Source organism: Leguminivora glycinivorella, chromosome 26 (assembly GCF_023078275.1).
Source record: "Leguminivora glycinivorella isolate SPB_JAAS2020 chromosome 26, LegGlyc_1.1, whole genome shotgun sequence".
Classification (NCBI taxonomy): domain Eukaryota; kingdom Metazoa; phylum Arthropoda; class Insecta; order Lepidoptera; family Tortricidae; genus Leguminivora; species Leguminivora glycinivorella.
The window spans coordinates 4,833,328-4,858,305 of NC_062996.1; the positions used below are offsets into that span (position 1 = coordinate 4,833,328).

Here is a 24,978-nt window from a genome sequence, read left to right on the forward strand (position 1 = left end):
CAAAGTTTTGGTGTCTTGTTTTTAAAAAAATGTATTAGACAATTACAGATATAGTGCGAAAAGATTTGCCTTCGTATTGTACGGAAACGTACGAACGTGTCATGCTATTTCAGTCAGTCTCAGTACAAGATGTACCGACATTGACTCATGCGCGTATCCGGGGGGTCATGACCTCCCCCCCCCTGAAGCCCAGGTTGGCCATACAAATAGACCCGCCGGGATCCGCCCTTGTATTGACAAATACGAACGTTTCCGGAAAAATATGAAGGAAACCCTTATTGCAATGAATCTGTAAGATAATTCGAAAGACTCACGCGATGGAGTTGTTGAATATCTCTCTGTCCCTGTTCCACAGCTGCCTCCTCTTCGGCTGGACATTTTGCTTCTCTTTCTCACTGTCACTGGTTACGCTGGCGGTGTTGCGAGCTTGGCGAGTGCTGTGTCTCATGCGGTACCTGATAACAATCATCATACATAATATCAGCCCTTTATCGCCCACTGGTATAGGACCACTTTTCCCGGTCCTGAGTTTATTTATTTATTATATTTTAGAAACATACAGTCGTTTACAAACAGTACTTATACAATATTGTTAAAGTATATAGACCTAGAGTTTCATTAATTTGTTACATAAAATCACAGTCTGTTTTTTTTTTTAATGTTACTTAACCAAAACTAAACATTTGAGAGCGTAAGAAAAGGAAAAGGTACATTATTACCTAAACAAAAGCACGTTTTAAAGTATTGATGGAACAAGTGAATATATCTATGTTAGAAAGCTTGGCATTTTCGTTAAATAGTTTGCAGGCACGTCTTATGAACATATTTTGTGCATAACACGTTCTACTGTTGGGAATCGAGAATAATCTTTTCTTCTGACAGTGGCGCTGACGTCTACGGGGAACTCTGAGCTGTATTTGGTGTAGTAGTGAGGGGACATCTAATACATTGCGCATAATTTTATAGAGTAAGACGGAATCTGCGATATCTCGACGGTTACTGAGTGTTTGAAATTTATGGTGGATTAGAGATTCGCTATAACTAACATGTGTGTGACCAGTTCTAAAATCAAGAGTTTTAAGGAACTTTCTTTGTATCCGTTCTAGTCGTTCAATATGGATATTATGATAAGGTTTCCATACTGTATTAGCAAACTCGAGATGACTGCGAACAAAACTGTTAAAAAGGATTTTGTAGGTGGTACTATTTTTAAAAGGTTTACCAACTCTTAGAATGAAGCCCAGTTGTTTGTAAGCTTTTTTTATGACAGAATCTAAATGAGGTATGAACGATAGTTGATTTGATAACAATAAGAAATACGGAGAAGAGAGTCCGACAACAAGTTTGTGTACATATAACTATACACTGAGAGAATTTGCATTGTGAATTTAAGAAGTTCGACTTGTTGCGGGTTTATCTGTTTGAAACAAAAGTCTTTTAGTAAACGGAATATATCACAATGTTGATGATACAAGTCAAATTTTTTCGAACTGATTGGATCAGCCAAACATATGTGTCATGTTGCTTTTATAAAATCGATTTGTTGATTCAAATAAAATATTGATTAAAATAAAATGAAACTTGTAGAATGTACTAGTTACACTTAACAAAATCTAACTTGTTGTTTGAACCAAAGAGCACGTAGGCGCTATTTTAACCAAAAAACTTGTTGAACGAACATGAAAATGGGTTGTTTTTTCTCTCAGCGTATGTTCTATTTTTAAGACTATGAAGAATTCCGCAGAACTAAGAAAGAAAGAAAAAATATTTATATGGTAACTAGTGTTCGTCCTAGGGATATGTATTGAAGACCAATGGCTTGAGGATGAAAAACTGCTATACCTTCGGAAGTGTGAGAGGCGTAGATATATAAACACAAAAGTTATAGTCAATAGACGGTCTTTCCGGGTAGACGGTCTTCCCCACACTGACCTTATTCAATTCAATTCAATATTTATTGATAAAACTATAATTTTACATGTTATAAAACATATAACAAGAAACATAGATGCAGGTGAATCATTAGGTACTGTTATACCAAATAGGATGCCGCTCAGCGAAGCCCGTATCTAAGAGACACAGCACTGATGTTCAGGGCACCCATAATAGGCTACTTGACCCTTTTTTAAAGTGTGTCTTATATTATTACTTACTGTCCAATTAACCGAAAAAAATATCACTATATTTTATTATGACTTATAAACCGCAAAAAATATTTTTAAAGAATAATTTTACGTAATCAGACAAAAAACAACATCAGCCATGTCATCTATAGATTTTCTGTGAATGAAGTCATTCAGTGCGAAAACAACACTTGCTGATATTTTAAGTACGAGGCATAAAGGTCATGTCAGTGATTGATTTGACATGAATTCTATGACGTCACTACACGGCCGACAGCGTTTTCGGTGGCCACAATTAAAAAAAAAACTACTCACATTTTTGAATTAAAAATACGTAGTCATCGTACACATTTAATACCCAAAATTATTAAATATTGGTTTCTTATGTCAAATATTACAGAAGACAATCATTTATTGTGCCAAATTAGATATGAGTTTAGTAGCCTATTGCTGTAAATTTCCAATCATAAAGTCTTAGAAGAAAAACTCTGTTTACCTTTTCTCTGGCGTGACATCAGCAACACTCCTGAGACCGAGGTGTCTTGCAAACTCCTTTAACGTCAGGCGTTGGGTCAATAGCTTTTCCAGAGGCCCGCACCGTTTGAGGCACACTAGTGGGTTCAATTTGTAGAATACTCGAGTTTTGTATTCCTCATCCTTGTCGAACCTGAATGACAAAAATCTTCCATTAGGGCCATTTTTTTCAAAGTTGTCCACCCCACTTTTTTTGTAACATGGGTATTTTTAACCCCCAACGCAAAAACGAAGGGGTGTTATAAGTTTGACGCGTCTGTCTGTCTGTCTGTGTGTGTGTCTGTCTGTGGCATCGTAGCTCCCGAACGGATAAACCGATTTAGATTTAGTTTTTTTGTCTGAAAGCTGAGTTAGTCGGGAGTGTTCTTAGCCATGTTTCATGAAAATCGGTCTACTATCTCGCAGCCGGTATTTTTTTCAAAATTTTGATTTTGTGGTTTAGTTAGTTTATATACGCGATTCATACTCAGAATCGAGAGCTCTTTCGATCCTGATAGGAGAAAAAAAAATGTCCCAAGATTCCCATACATTTTTTCGAACCTTCCATTCCGTTACCGCCATACAAAATGTATGAAAAAATGGTAACGGAATGGAAAAAAACCTTGGGACACTTTTTTTCTCCTATTAGGATTGAAAGAGCTCGCGATTCTAAGTCTCAGAAGCGCTGGTAGCCTAGCGGTAAGTAGAAGCGCTGGTAGCCTAGCGGTAAGTACGCGCGACTTTCGTTTCGGAGGTCGTGGGTTCGAATCCCGGCTCGTACCAATGAGTTTTTCGGAACTTATGTGCGAAATGTCATTTGATATTTGCCAGTCGCTTTTCGGTGAAGGAAAAGCGACTGACAAATATCAAATGGCATATTTTCCAGTGGGACTGGCAAAAAGACATTTTCACCACACCAACTGGTAAAGGCTTTCTTTGCTATTCCAAAACAGATAGCAAAATTGCATTTTATCCACAAGGGGGCAAAGTAATTTCATACGAATTTTAACTCGATGTCTTAATCTGGCTGCTAGATTTTACCTATAAATGATGATTTTGAATCATTAATATTGAATAAACTGATGGATTTCATTTATTTTGATGTTTTGTAGTCAGTATTTTGTTCGTGTTGGTGTGGTGAAAAATTTTGTGTTTCACTCGGTGGCAAAGTTTGTTTAACCTTCGTGCCTGGATACCCTCGCAACGCTCAAGATTCCACTTTTTGAACCACTCGCTACGATTCAATTTTGGAATCTTTCGCTTGCTCGGGTATCAATATTGGCACGTGCGGTTAAACAACTACTTTGCCCCCTTGTAAAACAAATAACTATTTTTTTGTGGCGCCATCTATGTGTGATGTAGTGTATGCGGATTCTTAGGCGGTCGCATTTTAATGTATGGGATGGTATGATCTTATATTTAATATATGGCTTTATTTAACTAGTACTAAAAAGTTACTACGTAAAACTCAGAAGAATAGTTAGGTACGTGCCACGCGACTACACAGGCGGGCGCGTGGTGCCCCTCGGCTAGTGTTGTTATAAGACTAGTCTTGAAGACTTTTAAACCTTAAAGACTTGCAAACCCTAAAGGTTCACGCTTTAAAGACTCAAGCGTTAAAGGTTTTAGCTCAGAAACCGTTCAAAACCTTAACGACTCAAGCTTTTTATGAGCTCTTAAGAGTGAGTCTTTAAGACTCGGGCTTCATAGAGAGCTCAAGCCCCCTAAACCTCGAAGGCCTGTGTCAAGCTTTAAGAGCTCAAACAACGAGCTTTATAGGCAGATAGTAATTATTTTTAAGGACTAAAGACTCGAGGATTCTGTGCTCGTAAGCAGCAACGCAAACTTATAAGGTTGAGGCTTATATGGTCGAGGCTTTAAGGTTCGAGGCTTTAAGACTCAGAAGTCGCGACTCGAGTTTTGTAGTTTACGCCTCAAAGCTTAAATTCACAACACTACTCTCGGCCACTTGTTACCTCGAGGCAACTGCTAGCGGGCAGGCACTTAACGCGCGACCGAGCGAGCGAGCGACGTAGGCCTGCTATAGGAGTGTGCAGGGGCACAGTATAATAAAGAGAACTATCGTACAGTATGGCCACTCCCTCTCCTCGCTGAAAGTGCCGCCCACCCCCCTCGGTTACCTCACAGTTACCGCCAAAAACGCGAACAGTCGACCTGTCATATCTCACTCATACAAGCATGGTACGCGTTCACCTACACGAGCTTAGAATGTGTGCTAGGAACGCGCCTCTTTCATATATTTGATCGCCAGTGTCTGAGATGTGGCAGGGGAATAGTTATTTGTTATACAAGGGGGCAAAGTTGTATTTTAACGCCGAGTGTGGAATTGAACCACGAGCGAAGCGAGTGGTTCGAGAATATAATCCTGAACTTGCGAGTTTTTTAACACACGAGAAGTAAAATACATTTGCACCCGAGTGTAACACAAAACTTTTCCCCTCACTATAGCGAGGAAACTACAACGCAAAAAATGCGTTTATCACTGCTTCCAGTAGTTCCACAGGTGGTAAATCATCTTTATTACTAGATTCACCTACTTTTATCAATTTTAAAGCAGTTAATTTGACTTTATTCAAGGTCAAATTACTTTACCCACTCGTGGATAAAATGCGTTTTTACCCGCTGGTATTAAAGGACAAAACACGTGTTTCCGAGCTGGTGAGTGGAAAAAGAATAAACTGTCTGGCCAAATGTAGGCACCTCCCTCTACCATTGACCATACAAAATGACAGCCAATTAGCTAGGACCCCCCCCCCCTACTAACCTCTTTAGCTCGTCTCCACCCGCGCTCCTAGCCAAGAATCTTCTCAGGACTATCACGTCGTAGTCATCAATGACTAGCTCCTTGCAAAGTTCCTTCTGCTCTGAGTCAGAACTGCTGTCGGATTCCGGTGTGGGCTGAGACTTCGGCGAGGCTTTGGTCGTGGTTGCAACCTGCAAAGAGGATCGAGTATTATAGAGAATTACAAGTAAAATGTGTAATCACAGTGCATAGACTGCCATCTCTTGACACAGGCTTAAAACTTTTGAACGTCAGATTTGACAATTTTGCCCATATTCTTAGCATGGAGAATAGAGGTAAGGAGGACAATCTGTCGAAGTAGAACAGTCGCAAAAATGACCAGCTGAGGCCTATTAATTGCAATTACAAATCTCTCCGGTAGAAGCGCATGTCTCGCTCAATACTCAGAGACGTGACATGACATTAGACGTTCTTTACTCTAGACTGATTTCGTCGGACTGAATAAGTGTTAGGTTTCCGTCCACTGCCACCACATCACGATGCATCCCGCACTCGTTGTTAAGGAAGTAATTCCTGAGATTGTACACCTCACGGTTGTGGAGATTTTTGGCGTTTAGGAAGCCTCGACCTCCGCACTTCCGTGGGATGTACAATCTCATAACAGACGAGCGCGGGTGGAACATGCGGTGTGTGGTAAGCAGTGAGCGGACCCTCCGGTCCAGGGCGTCCAGCTCAGTCTGGGTCCACCTTAGTATGCCAAAGGAGTATGTGAGTAGAGGCATTACCCAGGCGTTAAAGGCGCGCACTTTGTTGCCTCCTGACAAAAGACTGTTAAGGACTTTTGTGAGCCGACTGAAAAAGCGCTCCTTCACCGACCGTCTAATGCCAACATCCTCAATACCCAACGACTGTGACATACCAAGGTACTTATAGGTTTCTGATTCAGAGATAGATCTGAACGACATCGTCTCAGAAAGTTGTAAATTTTCTGAATTTACAACCTCCCCCGCTGTACATGCATAACCGCACACTTATCGACACCAAACTCCATTCTGATGGCGGTACTGAAAACTTCTGTGGTGTTCAATAACACCATCAGGTCTTGGGTGTTCGGTGCAAATAGTTTGAGATCGTCCATGTACAGAAGGTGAGAGATGACTTCACCCTCTCTCCGAAGCCGGCAACCTAGCCCAGAATCCTTCAGCAGCGTGCTGAGGGGATTCAGAGCTAGGCAGAACCATAATGGACTCAAACTGTCACCCTGGAATATTCCTCGCTCAATCCTTATGAAGTCCTGCGGGCCAGGGGGGTCATCCCTGCCTCCTGGTTGACGAAGGACTGTGGTCCACCGCCACATACATGCAGCCAGGAAGGATATTAAAGCTGCATCAAGTTTATACAGCTCCAATACCCTTCCCAGCCATGAATGAGGCACCGAATCATAGGCCTTCTTGTAGTCAATCCAAGCGGCCGAGACGGCCCCCCTGTTCCGCCGAACTTGTTGGCAAATGGTCATGTCTATGAGGAGGAGCTCTTTAGTACCACGGGACCCAACCTTACATCCATTTTGAGCGGGAGCCAGAATGTTGTTAGCGACAATATGCGCGTTAATTTTTGCTCTCAAAATGGATGTAAGGAGCTTGTAGAGTGTAGGCAAGCATGTAATGGGTCTGTAGTTTTTTGCTTCCGTGGTACTACCGGACTTATAGAGCAGGAAAGTAACACCAGTTGTTAGGGAAGGTGGAAGAGAACCAAGATCGAGGGCTTGTTGAAATTGCGTTGCCAAACGCGAGTGCGAGCATCGAAACCATTTTAGCCAGAAGTTGTGCAATCCGTCCGGTCCAGGACTTTTCCAGTTCTGGGCCGTACGGGTAGCACAACTTACGTCGTCGGGGCTGATGGTGATAGCCCCCATAGGTTCGATGTTCTCGCACTCGCGTTCGACAACGGTCATCCACTCACCCTCCGTGTGTTCGACGGGCACCGACCAGATGCTACGCCAGAAATCAGACATGGCAGTAGCATCCGGCAGCCGCACGTCAGACACACGAGGGTCGGTTTCCTCCCACCTTCGGTATACTTTCCTTTGGTCGCTTTGAAAAAGACGATTCTGCTGGAATCGGTCCACACGCTTTCTGTAGCGGCGAATACGGTTTGCCCATGCATAGACTTATTATTATTATTATTAAGTCAAGACGTAGTCCCGTGGTAGTGCGCTGGCTTCGTATGCGGATGTTCTCAGGTTCTATCCTGACAGCGATTTTTTTTTTTTTTTTTTTTACATACATACAATCACGCCTGTATCCCATAAAGGGGTAGGCAGAACACATGAAACTACTAAAGCTTCAGTGCCACTCTTAGCAAATAAGGGGTTGAAAGAAAACGAAACTGTGAAATTGTGAAATTGCAGTGACAGGTTGCCAGCCTCTCGCCTACGCCACAATTTAACCCATATCCCATAGTCGCCTTCTACGACACCCACGGGAAGAAAGGGGGTGGTGATTTTTTTTTTTTAGTATTTTAATTTTCTCAATACTAAACAAAATATTTTTGGATATTAAAAAAATAAAATAATTGAGGAAAAAATATCTGTAGAAAAAAATAAAAAATCAGGATTGGAACCCGGGACCTCTTGCTCCGTAGGCGGGGTCACTACCGAGAAGGCTAAGAGATTGTCAAACCGTTATGCACCTGCGATTGCAGCGCCACCTATCTTTTCTTTAATATGTGCACTTCTGATAAATAAAGAGGTTGCTCCTTTATCTCTATTCTTCATGATTCTTAGCTTGATATGTGTTAAAATGTCAAATATTAATATTAGCGCCATCTAGCTGAGCGTACGCCAAAGGTGTAATGCCATCTAGGGCGTCATCCATATATTACGTCACAGTGTAAGGGGGAGGGGGGGGTCATACTAAATGTGACAATCCCTGTTAAAGGGATACAAAAAAGCGTGACATAGGGGGGGGGGGAGGGGTCCAAAAACCTGAAATTTGGTGTGACGTAATATGTGGATGATCCCTAGGCCACCGTACCTTTTTCTATATGGTACTGAGGTACGTTTTTTTCTTAGACTTTATCTGACTATACGGAGTTACATTTGACCGACACATCATCGTCACGCACCGGACGTCTATGGAACTTTCCATACAATAAAATTTAACGATGACAGACGGTTTGATGCAATGCAACCGGCCCTTACTGGAAATCTGTCCAACTGACGGCAACGGCCTGACAGCTCTTTGTCGCTGTCATTTTTACTTCTAACTGATAGACTGTTGCTGTCTGGTGGATGACTGTCGCTGGGACCCTTCAAGAGTCATCATAATTCTCTTGTTAGGGTTTCGTAGTCAACTAGGAACCCTTATAGTTTCGCCATGTCTGTCCGTCCGTCCGTCCGCGGATAATCTCAGTAACCGTTAGCACTAGAAAGCTGAAATTTGGTACCAATATGTATATCAATCACGCCGACAAAGTGGTAAAATAAAAAGTGGAAAAAATGTTTTGTTAGGGTACCCCCCCCTACATGTAAAGTGGGGACTGATTTTTTTTTTAATTCCAACCTCAACGTGTGATATATTATTGGATAGGTATTTAAAAATGAATAAGGGTTTACTAAAATCGTTTTTTGATAATATTAATATTTTCGGAAATAATCGCTCCTAAAGGAAAAAAAAGTGTCCCCCCCCCTCTAACTTTTGAACCATATGGTTAAAAAATATGAAAAAAAATCACATAAGTAGAACTTTATAAAGACTTACTAGGAAAATTGCTTTGAACTTGATAGGTTCAGTAGTTTTTGAGAAAAACATGGAAAACTACGGAACCCCACACTGAGCGTGGCCCGACACGCTTTTGGCCGGTTTTTACAGAACCCAGTTCTGATGATGGGATCCTGGAGAAATCGAGGAACTCCTCAAATCTGAAAGGCATACATATGGTAATTTTTGTGTTTTTAAAGGAACAGCATGCATTTACGTACGGAACAGTGACATTTGGTGCAGTGGAACTCCTGATGATGGTCAGAACGGAACTCCTCAAATCTGAACGGCACACTTATAGTGAGTGACTGGTATTTTTATAAGAACAGCATGCACTTACGTCCAGAACAGTGACATTTGGTGCAGTGGAACTGCTGATGAAGAGTGAGCCGCCCCTGGTTAGAGTTCCGTTCTGATAATCATTCTCATCTGTAAGTACTTCAGAATCATCCAGATTTCAAAATTGGTTCAGAAATGACGGAGATATCGAATAACAAACATTAAAAAATATACAGACGAATTGATAACATAATCCAACATTTGAAAGTATTTATCACCAGAACCCCAAAGGCGGTTTTTTTTTTCTTAAAAATTATTACTTCTAACTGTTGCTGTCTGGTGGATGACTGTCGCTGGGACCCTTCAAGAGTCATCATCATTCTCTTGCCCTTATCCCAGTCACTTGGCGTCGGCGCAGCATGTCTTTCTCTTCCATACATCTCTGTCACTCGTCATAATAATAAATATTGCTTTGCTAGAGCCATATATACGGACTAGTAAAGATCTAGATGATACACACTCGATCATGTACTGCGGGGCCATCGCGGCGTGCCGTGTTGCTCGAGTCAAGTTTCCGGACGCTGACCGTGCACCTAGGACCGTCGCAGGTGTCCCTGCATGGCAAGTACGGATCGAGCGTCGTATCAGCTCGTTTAGGACTCTCATTGCGAAGCTGATCTGCTTCAGGGGGGGTAACAATCGCCCCCGAGTAATGCGCTTTGTGAACCAGGCGTTCGCGGGGACGGACATCAGACCCCGCGACTATTTGGCCAATGTCACAGAGCGCATCGACTTTCTGAAGCAGAAAGTCTATGCATGGGCAAGCCGTATTCGCCGCTACAGAAAGCGAGTGGACCGATTCCAGCAGAATCGTCTTTTCCAAAGCGACCAAAGGAAGGTATACCGAAGGTGGGAGGAAGCCGACCCCCGCGTGTCTGACGTGCGGCTGCCGGATGCCACTGCCATGTCTGATTTCTGGCGTAGCATCTGGTCGGTGCCCGTTGAGCACACGGAGGGCGAGTGGATGACCGTTGTCAAACGTGCATGTGAGAACATTGAGCCTATGGGGGCCATCACCATCAGCCCCGAAGACGTAAGTTGTGCCATCCGTACGGCCCAGAACTGGAAAAGTCCTGGACCGGACGGTTTGCACAACTTCTGGCTAAAGTGGTTTCAATGCTCGCACTCGCGGTTGGCAACGCAATTCCAACAAGCCCTTGAGCTTGGTTCTCTCCCACCTTCCCTAACAACTGGTGTTACCTTTCTGCTCTATAAGTCCGGTAGTACCACGGAAGCAAAAAACTACAGACCCATTACGTGCTTGCCTACACTCTACAAGCTCCTTACATCCATTTTGAGAGCAAAAATTAACGCGCATATTGTCGCAAACAACATTTTGGCCACCGCTCAAAATGGATGTAGGGTTGGGTCCCGTGGTACTAAAGAGCTCCTCCTCATAGACATGACCATTTGCCAACAAGTTCGGCGGAACAAGGGGGCCATCTCGGCCGCTTGGATTGACTATAAGAAAGCCTATGATTCGGTGCCTCACTCATGGCTGAGGCGGATATTGGAGCTGTATAAACTTGATACAGCTCTAATATCCTTCCTGGCCGCATGTATGAGGCAGTGGACCACAGTCCTTCGTCAACCAGGAGGTAGGGATGCCCCCCTGGTCCGCAGGACTTCATAAGGATTGAGCGAGGTATATTCCAGGGTGATAGTCTGAGTCCTTTATGGTTCTGCCTAGCTCTGAATCCCCTCAGCACCCTGCTGAAGGATTCAGGGCTAGGTTGCCGGCTTCGGAGAGAGGGTGAAGTCATCTCTCACCTTCTGTACATGGACGATCTCAAACTATTTGCACCGAACACCCAAGACCTGATGGTGCTACTGAAAACCACAGAAGTTTTCAGTACTGCCATCAGAATGGAGTTTGGTGTCGATAAGTGTGCGGTTATGCATGTACAGCGGGGGGAGGTTGTAAATTCAGAAAATTTACAACTTTCTGAGACGATGTCGTTCAGATCTATCTCTGAATCAGAAACCTATAAGTACCTTGGTATGTCACAGTCGTTGGGTATTGAGGATGTTGGCATTAGACGGTCGGTGAAGGAGCGCTTTTTCAGTCGGCTCACAAAAGTCCTTAACAGTCTTTTGTCAGGAGGCAACAAAGTGCGCGCCTTTAACGCCTGGGTAATGCCTCTACTCACATACTCCTTTGGCATACTAAGGTGGACACAGACCGAGCTGGACGCCCTGGATCGGAGGGTCCGGTCACTGCTTACCACACACCGTATGTTACACCCGCGCTCGTCTGTTATGAGATTGTACATCCCACGGAAGTGCGGAGGTCGAGGCTTCCTAAACGCCAAAAATCTCCACAACCGTGAGGTGTACAATCTCAGGAATTACTTCCTTAACAACGAGTGTGGGATGCATCGTGATGTGGTGGCAGTGGACGGAAACCTCACGCCGCTCTCCTTGGCGAAAGAGAACTGGCGCAAACCTGTGGTACTAAGTACTGCGGACCGCAAGGCGGTATGGGAGAGCAAGCAGCTACACGGGCGGTTCTACAAGGCCCTCACGGGACCCGATGTAGACCTGCTCGCATCGGTGAACTGGTTACGATTCGGGGACCTCTTCGGAGAAACTGAGGGTTTTGCCTGTGCAATTGCGGACGAAGTTATGATGACGAACAACTACCGGAAATATATCCTGAAGGACGGCACGGTCGACATTTGTCGGGCATGCCGCCGTCCCGGAGAATCACTCAGGCATATCATTTCCGGTTGTTCTCATCTTGCTAACGGTGAGTACTTGCACAGGCATAATCTCGTAGCCCGGATCATTCACCAGCAGCTTGCTCTTCAATACGGCCTTGTGGACCGCGAAGTACCGTACTAAAAGTACTTACCTGCGCCAGTTCTTGAAAATGGCCGTGCCACGCTCTATTGGGATCGATCTATTATCACTGACAGGACTATTGTAGCCAATAAGCCTGACATTGTGATAATAGATCGACCGCAACGCCGGGCCGTGCTCGTTGACATCACCATCCCCCATGATGAGAATCTCGTGAAAGCCGAGAAGGACAAGTCCAGTAAGTACCTAGACTTGGCTCACGAGATAACCACCATGTGGGATGTTGATTCAACGATCATTGTCCCGATAGTCGTTTCAGCGAACGGTCTCATAGCGAAGAGTCTCAACCAACATCTTAAGAGACTCTCGCTCGGTGGTTGGATCAAGGGCCAGATGCAGAAGGCGGTGATTTTGGACACAGCACGGATAGTCCGACGGTTCCTCTCTCTGCAGCCCTAACCACCGGCAGCTTGGGCCCTGCCCCGCTGCTGGCGGCACCCTAGGTTAGGTTTTTTATAATGTGTTTATATGTTTTATATTGTTTTGTAAGTGTTTTATTTTATTTTACTTTTATACTCATATTGTAAAAAACCTAATCTAAGAAAAGAAATAAATAAAGGAAAAAATATTATAGGATATTCTTACACAGATTGACTGAGTCCCACGGTAAGCTCAAGAAGGCTTGTGTTGTGGGTACTCAGACAACGATATATATAATATACAAAGAAAACATCCATGACTCAGGAACAAATATCTGTGCTCATCACACAAATAAATGCCCTTACCGGGATTCGAACCCGGGACCGCGGCGCAGCAGGCAGGGTCACTACCGACTGCGCCAGACCGGTCGTCATCTCATCATTAACTTGTTTCAGTTCCATATCATGTCTCACCCAGTCCATCCACCTCTTCTTCAGTTTTCCTCCCGTTACTTCCACCACCTTCCACATTCATTCGCAATATCTTTCTCGTAACATTCCTTTCATCCCTCCGCATTAAATATCCAAAAGTATATCCCAAGATATATAGATATAAGATGTATATAGGGCTGCCATCTCAAATTTCACCAAACCCGGACAAAGATACAAAAAACCCGGACATTTGGCGTAAATCGCATTTTTTCCCCGGACGAATCAGAATTTATTTTTATAAAACATGACCTTTAATTTTCATGCATTTATTTTTTTAATTTAATTTGTGTAATGTGTAATTTTTCTTACAAAAAAAAATGTCTCTTTTTAGGTTACTAAGTTAATAGGTCAAATGGGGTATCGTTAGAAATAGCTCAATATGCACATAGTTATCAAATTATTTCTTATAATTGTTTAGTTGAAGAAAAAAAAAGAATTTTGAAGGAAAATGTAAAAAAAATACCGTTCTTCCCCCTTATCTCCAAAGTTTACCAACGAAAAATTGTGAAAATTTTAAGAAACATTGGCATTACGATAAGTATTACAGGAAAAATTAAATCCTGTGTGTATCTTGGAAACTTTTCTTTAATTGACAAAAAACTTTTCCATTTCAACTTTCAATTTTATCACCCTTGCATATACATATTACATCCATACCGTATTTCAAAATTATACGAAATTTTACCTAAAACGTTATCTTTCAAATAAAGTAAAAACTGTCGAAATCGGTGAACGGACGGTTATCCCTGAAAAACCATCATACAATACAGGTCGCGCAAATTAGTTAGAGAGTTCACCGAGAGACGGCACTATACTATAGGTACACAATAATGCTCATTAGTACCTATACTTCTAGTCAAGTCATTATGTGTACATATATGAACTGAGATTTTTTTAATCATTGAAAGTTTGTACGAATACGGAACCCTCGGTGGGCGAGTCCGAGTCGCACTTGGCCGGTTTTCTATTATGTAAACAGATATTAGTTAATCAGTCAACTTAAATTCACTGATAATACTTAAATTCAAAGGGGTGCTTCCTGTAAGGGAATTTATTTGTGTGATGAGCACAGATACTGAGTCATGGATGTTCATCGTCAGAACTGCTCTGCAGTAGGGACTGTTACGTCAGAACTGCTCTGCAGTAGGGACTGTACTAATTTCTCTTGCTCCTCCCTCTAACTACATTCTTCACTTTCTGCGGACTTCTTTGCAACTCTTTATCTTTGCGCAGTCCTAGTTTCTTCTTAGGAGACGGTGTCTGCACTTTCGTGTCTTCTGAAGAGCTTTCTAGAAGACTTTGCACTAGCTTCTCTTCTTCTGGACTTCTAGTTTTTACTGTGGGATTATAAAATATTGGATGTCTTATTGCTAATGCTTGTTTAAAAATACTTTCTAGTCTATACTAATATCTATACTACATACAATCACGCCTGTATCCCATAAAGGGGTAGGCAGAACACATGAAACTACTAAAGCTTCAGGGCCACTCTTGGCAAATAAGGGGTTGAAAGAAAACGAAACTGTGACATTGCAGTGACAGGTTGCCATCCTCTCGCCTACGCCACAATATAACCCATATCCCATAGTCGCCTTCTACGACACCCACGGGAAGAAAGGGGGTGGTGAAATTCTTAACCCGTCACCACACAGGCTATCCATACTAATCTATACTAATATTATAAATGGGAAAGTGTGTGTGTCTGTTTATTTGTCCGTCTTTCACGGCTAAACGGAGCGACGAATTGACACACAGACAGACACGTCAAACTTATAACACCCCGTCGTTTTTGCGTCGGTGGTTAAAAATTGGTATAAAACATCAAAAACATACTCACCAACTTTCTCCTTCGGTGACTTCTTTCCCTTACTATCTTCCAACAGATTTTTGACAACCAACTTCTCCTTATCCTGTACAGTATCAGGGGAGACTTGGTTTTTTGTGCCACGTCACTCTTTATCTGCTTAGCTTTGCTCTGTGACTCCTCACTTGTGGTTCTTTTTCTTTTGCGAGGGGAACTGTCTTTGCCTGGAGTAGTTGGCTTGTCGGCTAGCTCATTGGCGTTTACGTCACATCTAAAAAAAAAGACGGCTGAAATAAATGTCATACACAAAGAAAAAGTGACCAAGGCCTCCAAGTGTTCAAAGCTGGATTCGAACCAGCGTCCTCCGTTATCGCGACGGATACCTGAACCATTCGGTCACGGTGGCAAGGGTCGCAATTTTCAAGTATATGACACAATTACCGAAGGCTTATGGTGCCCCCCACGACTAAAAATACAAAGTAAATTATTTTCTATGAGGATAAATTAATTTGTTCTAAGAATAACCTAACCACAAAATTAAAATTTTGAAAAAACCCCCGACCGCGACATAGTAGACCGATTTTCATGAAACATGGCTAAGAACACTCCCGACTTACTCAGCTTTCAGACAAATAAAACTAAATCCAAATCGGTTCATCCGTTCGGGAGATACGATGCCACAGACAGACAGACAGAAAAACAGACAGACAGACAGACAGACACACACACACAGACATACACGTCAAACTTATAACACCCCGTCGTTTTTGCGTCGGGGGATAAAAAGAAGAGGGATCAACCAAATAGCGTTTTTTTTTGTCACATAAAAACGAACACCGCACAGAAATGACATACATAGTTGCTTAAAAATATGAGCACAGGACATTACGCCTCGCGATGAAGCTCAGTCGGTGGATACATGCCTTGCTCGAGGCAAAGTGACCATTGATGTCATCATCGAAATTCTTAGAGCGGCAACTTCTTCGAGACAATTTTCTAACAATGCAATATCCGATAACATGTTATTTAACGTCCGTAGTTTATGACCCTGCCTGCTAAGCCGCGGTCCTGGGTGCGAATCCCGGTAAGGGCATTTATTTGTGTGATGAACACAGATTTCAGTTCCTGAGTCATGGATGCTTTCTATGTATAAGTAAGTATGTATTTATCTATCGCCTAGCACCCATAGTACAAGCTTTGCTTAGTTCGGGCTAGGTTGATCTGTGTCAGGTGTCCCCCAATATTGATTTATTTATCAATTCAAAAAAAGAAGACCCACAAAGTTGTATTTGTTCCTGAGTCATGGATGTTTTCTATGTATATGTCATTATAAGTATGTATTTATCTATATAAGTAAGTATATTGTCACTTAGCAAACATTTTACAAGCTTGGGGTTAAGTTGATCTGTGTAAGGCGTCCCTCAATACTTATAGGGCTCCATACATTCCTTCATTCTAAAGAAATGACAGAACTAAAATGCTATAGTCTCTTATGTTATACAAAATAGTGAGTACCTAGAGTGATGTAGATGCTGGGAGCAGCAGCGCGTGCGCACACTATCGCGTCGCGACCTGCACACGGACACAAAATGCTATCACAAAAAACACCAACTGGCAGGGATGTGTTAAAGGAAATAAAATGGATAATAGTTACAATTTTAAATGAATTAATTAGGTATAATTATTTTTAAATCGGGACTTAATCGCGTATGACTACATATTAAAATCCCTTACAATTTGTTGAAGTGTCAGAAGGTTCTGTACATATTGGCTCTGTCCAAACCTCCCAAAAGGTGTGGAAAGCCCATTGGTTTAGGTTAGAGATCAGCCGAATATTCGATAAACATTCGGTATTCGGCATATTCGGCAAGTTTTTCAATGTTCGTATACAGTCAAATGGTTCGGTTATATTGCCGAATATTCACCGAATAAACAAAGTAAATAAATAGCGTAAGTTTCTCGTAATTCATCGGATAATGACATCCTATTTCAGCATTCTAAGAAACCACCAAAGGGAGTTAAAAATGCGTTAAAATATAAGTACCTACAATAATTAATTAATTATGTTAAACATTCAAATAAGTAGCTCAAGATACAAAACCAAAATTTTCTTATGCAATAAATTATAAGACATTAAGAGCCTTAGTACCCATGACTTACCAATCATTGAAAAGTTTTTAACTCTAAGAGTGTGCGCAGACAGAGAGCGGTCTGCGTTCTGTCAGAGTTCCGCGTTCTGGTGACCGTTGACCGCTCAAGAGTTCCAACGCACACAGACGGCGTTCAAATTCTCGCGTTCTAGTTTCGTTTGTGTCTTTGTACATGAAACATGTCACTGAAAAGTTCGTTTTTCTATGAAAAATTATTGCTCAAAAATTCCACCTATTAAATTCTCCTTACAGATGAACAGCGATTCGATATTTCTATTCGCATGAATAGTTTCATTAATTGAGAAAAAATAAAGGCTGGCTGTAATTTTAGGGCATTGTAATTATTTATTAAGGATAAAATAAACATAACAGCATTTCGTCGTGTACTATCCGTAGCCGACCTCAGAAATCCTTCCTTATCCTAACCAATTCATTATTTTTTCTGTGTTTGCAACCTCAGACATCCCCGCGTTCCGGCGTTCTCTGTCTCGGCGGGAAAAGAACGCTAGAACGCGGCGTTCCGCTTTGACCGCCGCGGGCAGACTGCCCGCTGTGTGCGTTGTTGCTACAGACTCGGTACATTCTAAAGAACACAGAACTCTGAACGCGGAACGCAGAACTCCAGACCGCTCTCTGTCTGCGCACGCTCTAAGCCAGGATTTAAAATATGGCGGAACCGAATATTCGGCCGAATGTTCGGTTCAGTAACAGCCGAACAGAATGTTCGGCCGAATATTCGTATTCGGCAAAGTCCATATTCAGCCCATCTCTAGTTTAGGTGATGGAAAAGACAAAATAATAACTATGGAAGAGCCTGGCTCTCACAGAGAAGTATTTTTATTGGTGTAGAAATCAGAGACATATTTTAACCCTTTATAGGGCACTGGTGTCAAGGACCACCTTGTAAGATAATCCGTACTAATATTATAAATGGGAAAGTGTGTGTCTGTTTGTTTGTCCGTCTTTCACGGCAAAACGGAGCGACAAATTGAGTTGATTTTTTAAGATAGTTGAAGGGATGGAGAGTGACATAGGCTACTTTTTTTCTCTTTGTATCGCGAGCAAAGCCATGGGTACTATAAATCAGATGGTTCATTTCACGATTTTTTTGAGTCTCACCTGTTATACAGTTAGAGACAGGTGGCAGTTTCACCACCCAATTAAGTGACATTAAAGTACGGAGTTTAACCAAAACCCTGCTGCCCTAGACTGTGACCCTGTAGACCTTAGGGTAAATATGCCCCTAACAATGCACAGTAATTAATTTTCCTACAAGCTGTATAAACACAGGCCTTTGTTTCTGTTATCTGACAATTTAATGCAAATAGATAAAATTCAATTGCATTGCAAAGAATATAATAACAAGCAACAAGTAAATGAACATTATGGTGATAGGCATTGTAAGTAAAGCATATGGGTTATCAATGTTATCATTATATTTAAGTAGGTGTAAAACATGAACTGCTAAGCTACTACTATAACTTTGCCTAGAACACCTCAGGAGTATTCCTTTATTTTTTTTCGCATAGTTTAATCGAATAAACGCTTAACAGCATAACACAAGAACAGCACAGCTTAGCATGTTAGTTACTTGTGACGACGCCAATGCGGTAGAGGCGCAGAATCCCGCGCAGCGCCGCCGGCGCCGGCCGCCAGGGCCCTCAGCGCTTGGAGGACAGTCGCAGTGCGCCCCACTTCCAACCTCCCGCCGCGTAAGTAGCAAAAACGCGCGCGCCGTCGAAAGCCTTCCACACGACCCCGCCGCGTGTCCACCTCGCACCAACGCCCGCCGGCGTAAATAAAGTACTTATTCGGCATCTTGGCCGACACACTACACTTTTGAAACCACTACTTCAATCAAAAATAACAAAAATAACTTTTAGCAAATACGCGGCGTCCACGGTTTGACATTTGCATCAGTAGTTTTTTTTTTATCGTTTGTTTAGGGTTAGGAATGTTTGAGGAAGCTGTTTACACGCGGTGTCTTAAAAAAAAAACACTGAAAAGTTAAATGAAATGTACACTCATGCTAGAGTCACTGTCTAAAATTGACCAATCGGATAGTCTGAAATAAAATATGACGGTGACGCACTGCCATATGATTGGTTTAAATGCCATATGCAAAACTAGTCCGAATTGTAATACAAACTTTAATTTTTGGTAACGCTAAAAATAATATAGGAATTTGTGCTATAGTATCATTTATGTGTATTAAACGATGTTTCATCATTGGCGTTCTGTTTGTCGGAACGTTCGGTTCACTACAAAAAATTCTTAGAATTCTTTAATTCTTGGAATTTTTTGTAAGTTTAATCAAAAATATCGTTTTAGAAAACGGTTTTACCGTTCGTTTACTATTATAAATTAAATGTTTTAGAAGCTGAGCACCTGATCGATTCACTTTGAGCGCAGCGTGTCGCGTAAGTAAGCGATTTTTTATTTCTTTTTCAGTTATTTTTTTCAGTGAATCGATTCGTCTTAAGCACGGAACAGGTCAAGAAAGTAAAAATTGAAAAATGATCTCCTTGTCCTCTTTGAGACTAAAACAGTCCTAATTAAAGTCGTAATTGACGCGATTAGTGTTTGTTTTGCCTTGCGGCCGAAGATGAGCCTGTGCTGTGACCTGATAATTTCCGTGCGTGCCCATTGTGGTAGGTACTGTGCTGCGGGATAAAATTCCTTTACGATCTCTTTAAATAGATCGATATTCTGTAACGGAATTCAGAAATATATCAAAAGTCGAAAGTTAAAGCCTATAGCTGCCGGACTTGGCAAGGGCGTCAATAAATATTTATTGATTCTAAGTATCATGTTGGCTTTTATATCCGATCCCTGTGTGCCTTAAAATAGACTTTTTGCTCTAAAGAAAGGTAACTAACAAACCTATATCATTAGCGTCTTTGGGGAACATGTTTGTGTAATCCGAAAAATGTTCCGTAAATAAATATGGGCAATTTTAAATGCACAGTACGGTATCGTCAGGGATACCTCTGAAAAATGTAGTTTGGTAATGTTCTTATGCCTTAATCAAATCTAAGCCGCTTGCCAGTGGAAGTAAAGGATTACAAAGTGAAACTCAGGTATGGGGAGAGTTGTATTAATTACCAAATATAAGTTCCGGTTAAAGATAATTGAGAAAATCCGCATACGAGAGAGTCACTCTTTAATCCTTAACTATAATAATAGCGTTTAATAACGCAAGGCGAGCGTATTTGATTAATTTGATTACTTGGCTGCTGCGTAAGCAGAAGTAAAAGGGTGCATCATAGCACTAGCTTACTAAAAACTTCTTACCTGCGCAAGGTGTGAAGAAATTTACAACCAGTATGTTTTTATTTTGTGTATAGTCCGCTTAAGGATATTAAAGGCTAGTATAATAATTATTATTCTGTGGAACGCAGGCATTAGTGGAAAAAAAAAAAAAAAAAAAAAAAAAAAAAAAATCAAGTGTTAAGACGGTGTAAAAGCACTAGTCTAACCAGTAGGCAGTGACCCTGTCTGCAGAGCCTATGGTTCTGGGTTCGAATCCCAGTATGGGAATATGTTTGTGTGATGCACACAAATAGCGGGACGTAGTTGAACGAAAGAGAGCCATCCTCTGAAAATAGCCTTTTATTTGAATGGCTTTTCCCTTTTTACGTTGAGATTATATTCAAATAATTATGTTTATATGAATTGGATCTTTTTCCTTTTACTACGTCCATTTTTTCCCGAGTTACGGTTGTGTTATTATGTATTTAAGTATACATATGTCTATAATAAGAGTAATATATCGCCTTGCTACCATAGTACAAGCCTTCCTCAGTTTTTGGAAAAATAGATTCCCCAATGTCTATTTATTTTGGTACCGATAATAAATTTCCCGCTTATTAAGGCTAATGAGTATTACTATTTATCTAGATAAAAACCAGCCGTCTGCGCAAGACGTGCATCTTCCCATTTTCATATTTCCCACCTGCGCAAGGTGTGTGAATAATATGATTGTTAAGACAGCTGAAAATTTTGCAGTCTGCGCAAGGCTTGCAATTTTCGTGACTCAATTTTCTGCCTGCGCAAGGCGATTAAATATTTTATTTAGCCTGCTGAAAACCTGCCGCCTTCGCAAGGCGCGTGTTTACATATCCTGCGTCACAAGCAGATCAAGCAGATGTGGTATAATAGGTATAATACCATTAGCATGGTTCTAAAGCGGTTTTTGTCGGCCTACGCAAGGCGTTTTGAAACTTACGTGTGATGGAGGAAACAACACAATATGATAACGCCTCCTAAGCTTAGTACCAAGTGCTTACTTTGTTAATTACAAAGTCATTTTGACAGGGGTTATATATTTCTACTGCGGAATCACTTCCCAGTAATCATTAAATAGTCTCGAGAAGACTTGTCAAAGCGGACCCCAGGCCTTCACAGGCCGGGGCCAATGCCGGGATAACGCAAGGAGGATGATGATTAGTCTGGTGAAGACTAAAAAGATTATCACAGTTATTGCTGGCGACTTGATAAACGTGGTTTCTTTTTTTGTGGAAACTTTTTCCACTATATAGTTATCTACTACATATTTTATCTTTGTCGTTAACGACGTTTGAAACACCTAGCTCACGCTGACGCGGAGTGAGTTGACACGATAATATTCAAAATTAACCACGGTTTTATCAGCCTACTTATTTAGGTTTTAAAGTGGGATTTGAGGTCGTTTAATCATTTAAGTAAACCTGTTGATAGTGTTGATGCATATCAAGGCCGCAGTATTCTTTGGTTCAGGATATTAACCGTTTCCCAAACATCTTAAATGGGTTATTTATTCTATTATTTTAATCAAATAGTTATCTAGCCCGCTGGCCGCTCCGGCGCCACATGAGGCCAATAATCTAAAGATCAGATTGCTTTGGACTGTTTTAGGTCATTAATTTGTTCAGTTAAGCCCACGTGGGCTGAACACATTTTAAGGAATTGGCTATGTGGATGTAATAGCAAACATTTTTGCATAGTTTTTCGCTATGCAGTTGTGATATGTTATTACATATTTTGAGGCTCCAGGAACGACCTGAACCAATGTTACAAAGAACCATTACATTAAAATGTGTTCACATCCTCATAAAGTAGCACGGGGTGACTCGTCTACTCGTTATTTAGTCCGAATGAAACAATACGTATTTAAATTATGAGTTTTAGGTTAAGATTACCGCCATAACATGTTTTTAAAAATAAAACAGGGGAAAAGAACACCTACGTAAGAAGTGATGAAATGTACGGGTTAATAAACCCAACTACAAACTTAAAACGCTGTCATATTACAGCTTTTAATCTGTTTTTTTAAATAAAGTAACCTCTATGGTTAATAAATATATCACATTCATGGGGTATTCGGAAAACTATTTTTCATACCTAATAATTGTTTTTGGTAACAATATTTTGCAAGATAAGTACTTGATGTGGTTTCAAAATGATTTTAATACTCATATAAAGATGGACCGTCAAAACAATTTTAAAGCTATGCCGAATAAGCCCATGACCCATGGGGTTTGATGAGTGTCTCAAAATTTTGTTTGGACCTCAGATCTCGGAACTACAGATCTAGGTACCTTAACCTCAATATCATATTCTTCATTACAAAACCAGAAGGCTACGTCATGCCATATAATGGAATGGTTATATATCTTTATGCTTCCAACGAAAATCACGGGTCTTACCCGCATACATACGTATCCTTAAGGAGAAAAATATTTGATTATAACATCTTGCGCTTTCATAAGCTGGTTACCCAAAACAAAAAGGCATTTATATACGAAGAAAATTCTATCATCAGCATTGGCTTAACATGTGTACAAATTACAAATAAAACGCTTCGCACATGTGCGTCTAGCCGCCTAGGCGTTGTTAGCCTATGCCAATCCTTGGCTTAACAGAAAGTACATACATATTGGGTAAATAACTAACAAAAAATATTAGGGAACTGGGAGAGAACTCTCCAGACAAAAAGTCTAAGGTTAAGTTGTAGCCTGTTAACCAAGGCAATTAAAAGTTGAACTGTTGTAGTACCACTACTACCAATTGCACAGGAGATACTTTGTTTAGGACTGTATTCATACATGGATTCAATGACCTTAATACGTATACTCATAATGTATAACGAATGACTAAGTTATACTTATACAAAACCTCAATAGTCTTGTTACTTGATATACTTACACTTCCTTCCTGGATGATAGATTCGTTTACCAAAAGAGTATCTTATGCTTAGGAGTTTTCAATGATGAAAAATTCACAAGTGTGCTTATCCTCAATATATGATAATAAGACTTTTTAGAATGATTAGATTATTTTTTTTAGCACTTACCAAACGTGCCCAGATTATTATTTCCGTTAATAAAATTGGAACCACGTTACACATGGGTTCAGTATGGGTTATACCCAAGAGGCCAAGAATATTTCCGGCATACTAGAATGCTCGGGAAAATTACTAAAATTAGATTTCATAAAACGAATTAAGTACATCACGAAAGAACCATGATTGTCGGAACATTAGTCATACCATGGGTATTAAGGTTTTCAATAGCTGCGCACATTAGTGTTATACACTTTTAAAGTTGTAGCCGATTCAGCGAAATTTTTCTTCGCTACCAAATTTTGCCATGTCATAGCCATAAGGCAGTAATTATAATATTCACTGTCTATTATGTAATGCTGTAATTGCCGGAAATAAATAGTGACTATTTGGATAAGGCATTAATGAATGGATCAGTTCCTTAACTGTTTTCTATAATATCATATGTAATAATATCATGTCATGCAAATCAATAGGTATATCAATATAATGTACCTATGTCATGTCGATTATTCTATGATACTGAAAAGAGATAAACGAGTTGCGAGGAATTTGACACACAATCCAAAACTTAAGTTTTTCGCTTATACCCTAAAAGTAATGATACTGCAATAACCCTACTTACTGGCAATTGCAGAGTCGGGGTCAAAACATTAAAAACATACTAAGTGTATTAAATTGAATATTATAATGAAATAAACGTAAACATAAGTCATGACCTGACCTTGTTAGGGGGATGAAATAAAAAAGTAACAGGTTTTTCATAATTTATTTTAATATCATTATGGGTATATACATAATAGGTATATACATAAAATTTAAAAATGTTTCAAACTTTCCTTACCGACGAATAATAAGTTACAATAGAAAAATAGGTCACTGTGCACTTATCAATTCAGTCACTGCAGCTGCTGTCAGCTGCAATTCACATTCCTCCATATAGGTACACAAGGTATCTGATGTGTGAAGTGCACTTGAAGTTGTTATTTCCATTGGCGATTCAATTAATCACATTGGCGTTTCTTGACCACCAGGCGAATACAGACACGTCTCAATATATTAAATAGGCTTCAAATAACGGTACAGAAGCTTAATAGCAGCGTTTTACCTTACAATAAAACGCATATTAAGCGAAATACCTTATTTGAAGCCTATATTTTTAACTACGCCTGTGGCAACAACACTCAGTTGCAATAAACCAAGGCACATTTATTTTTCCATTTGAGGGTATTTGTTGTTCGCTGCTAGTAAACAACATTTTTAGACTATTCAGTTTCGAAGATACGTCTTTATTTCATTTCACATTTGAATTCATAAATGATGCAACCGTTTGGTAAGTGGTATATTGCAACTTCGGTTAAATTAATATTTTGATATTAGTAGTCTTTCTATATAATTTTTTTTTATGTATTTCAAATTACTAATTACAACAGTGATTGTAAGTATAATTTGTTACAATTTAATAAAACTGTGTTAGTTTGGACTGCTC

General features: G+C 40.6%; 2 protein-coding genes across 3 annotated transcripts in view; both read right to left on the minus strand.

The window, feature by feature from the left end:
- LOC125239928 (dentin sialophosphoprotein-like) overlaps positions 1 to 14,330 on the minus strand; it is a 29,262-nt gene extending 14,932 nt beyond the window's left edge. The window contains exons 1-4 of the mRNA XM_048147702.1: positions 14,301 to 14,330; positions 5,422 to 5,592; positions 2,620 to 2,790; positions 315 to 455 (exon numbers count right to left, since the gene is read on the minus strand). Of these exons, the coding sequence (XP_048003659.1) occupies positions 315 to 448 (134 nt within the window). The 5' untranslated portion in view covers positions 449 to 455; positions 2,620 to 2,790; positions 5,422 to 5,592; positions 14,301 to 14,330. The remainder of the gene's footprint in view (positions 1 to 314; positions 456 to 2,619; positions 2,791 to 5,421; positions 5,593 to 14,300) is intronic.
- Positions 14,331 to 14,344: 14 nt separating this feature from the next.
- Positions 14,345 to 19,055, minus strand: LOC125239930. Of its 2 annotated transcripts, XM_048147703.1 has the most exons (4): positions 18,759 to 19,055; positions 16,533 to 16,589; positions 15,051 to 15,288; positions 14,345 to 14,550 (listed from the first exon to the last, which is right to left on the minus strand). In XM_048147703.1, exons 1-4 carry the CDS (start codon positions 18,983 to 18,985, stop codon positions 14,548 to 14,550), a joined length of 525 nt encoding a protein of 174 aa, XP_048003660.1. In that variant the 5' UTR covers positions 18,986 to 19,055; the 3' UTR covers positions 14,345 to 14,547. The 2 variants fall into 2 exon arrangements, with proteins under 2 accessions (XP_048003660.1, XP_048003662.1); XM_048147705.1 differs by lacking the exon at positions 16,533 to 16,589.
- Positions 19,056 to 24,978: the final 5,923 nt, after the last annotated feature.

Excerpts from the sequence above, each read along its gene's own strand:
- LOC125239930 (XM_048147703.1), bottom strand. The coding sequence starts at position 18,985 with ATGCCGAATAAGTACTTTATTTACGCCGGCGGGCGTTGGTGCGAGGTG. Across the intron at positions 16,590-18,758 it reads CCGCATTGGCGTCGTCACAA|GTCGCGACGCGATAGTGTGC; the intron begins GTAACTAACATG and ends GTCCGTGTGCAG. Across the intron at positions 15,289-16,532 it reads CAGCATCTACATCACTCTAG|ATGTGACGTAAACGCCAATG; the intron begins GTACTCACTATT and ends CTTTTTTTTTAG.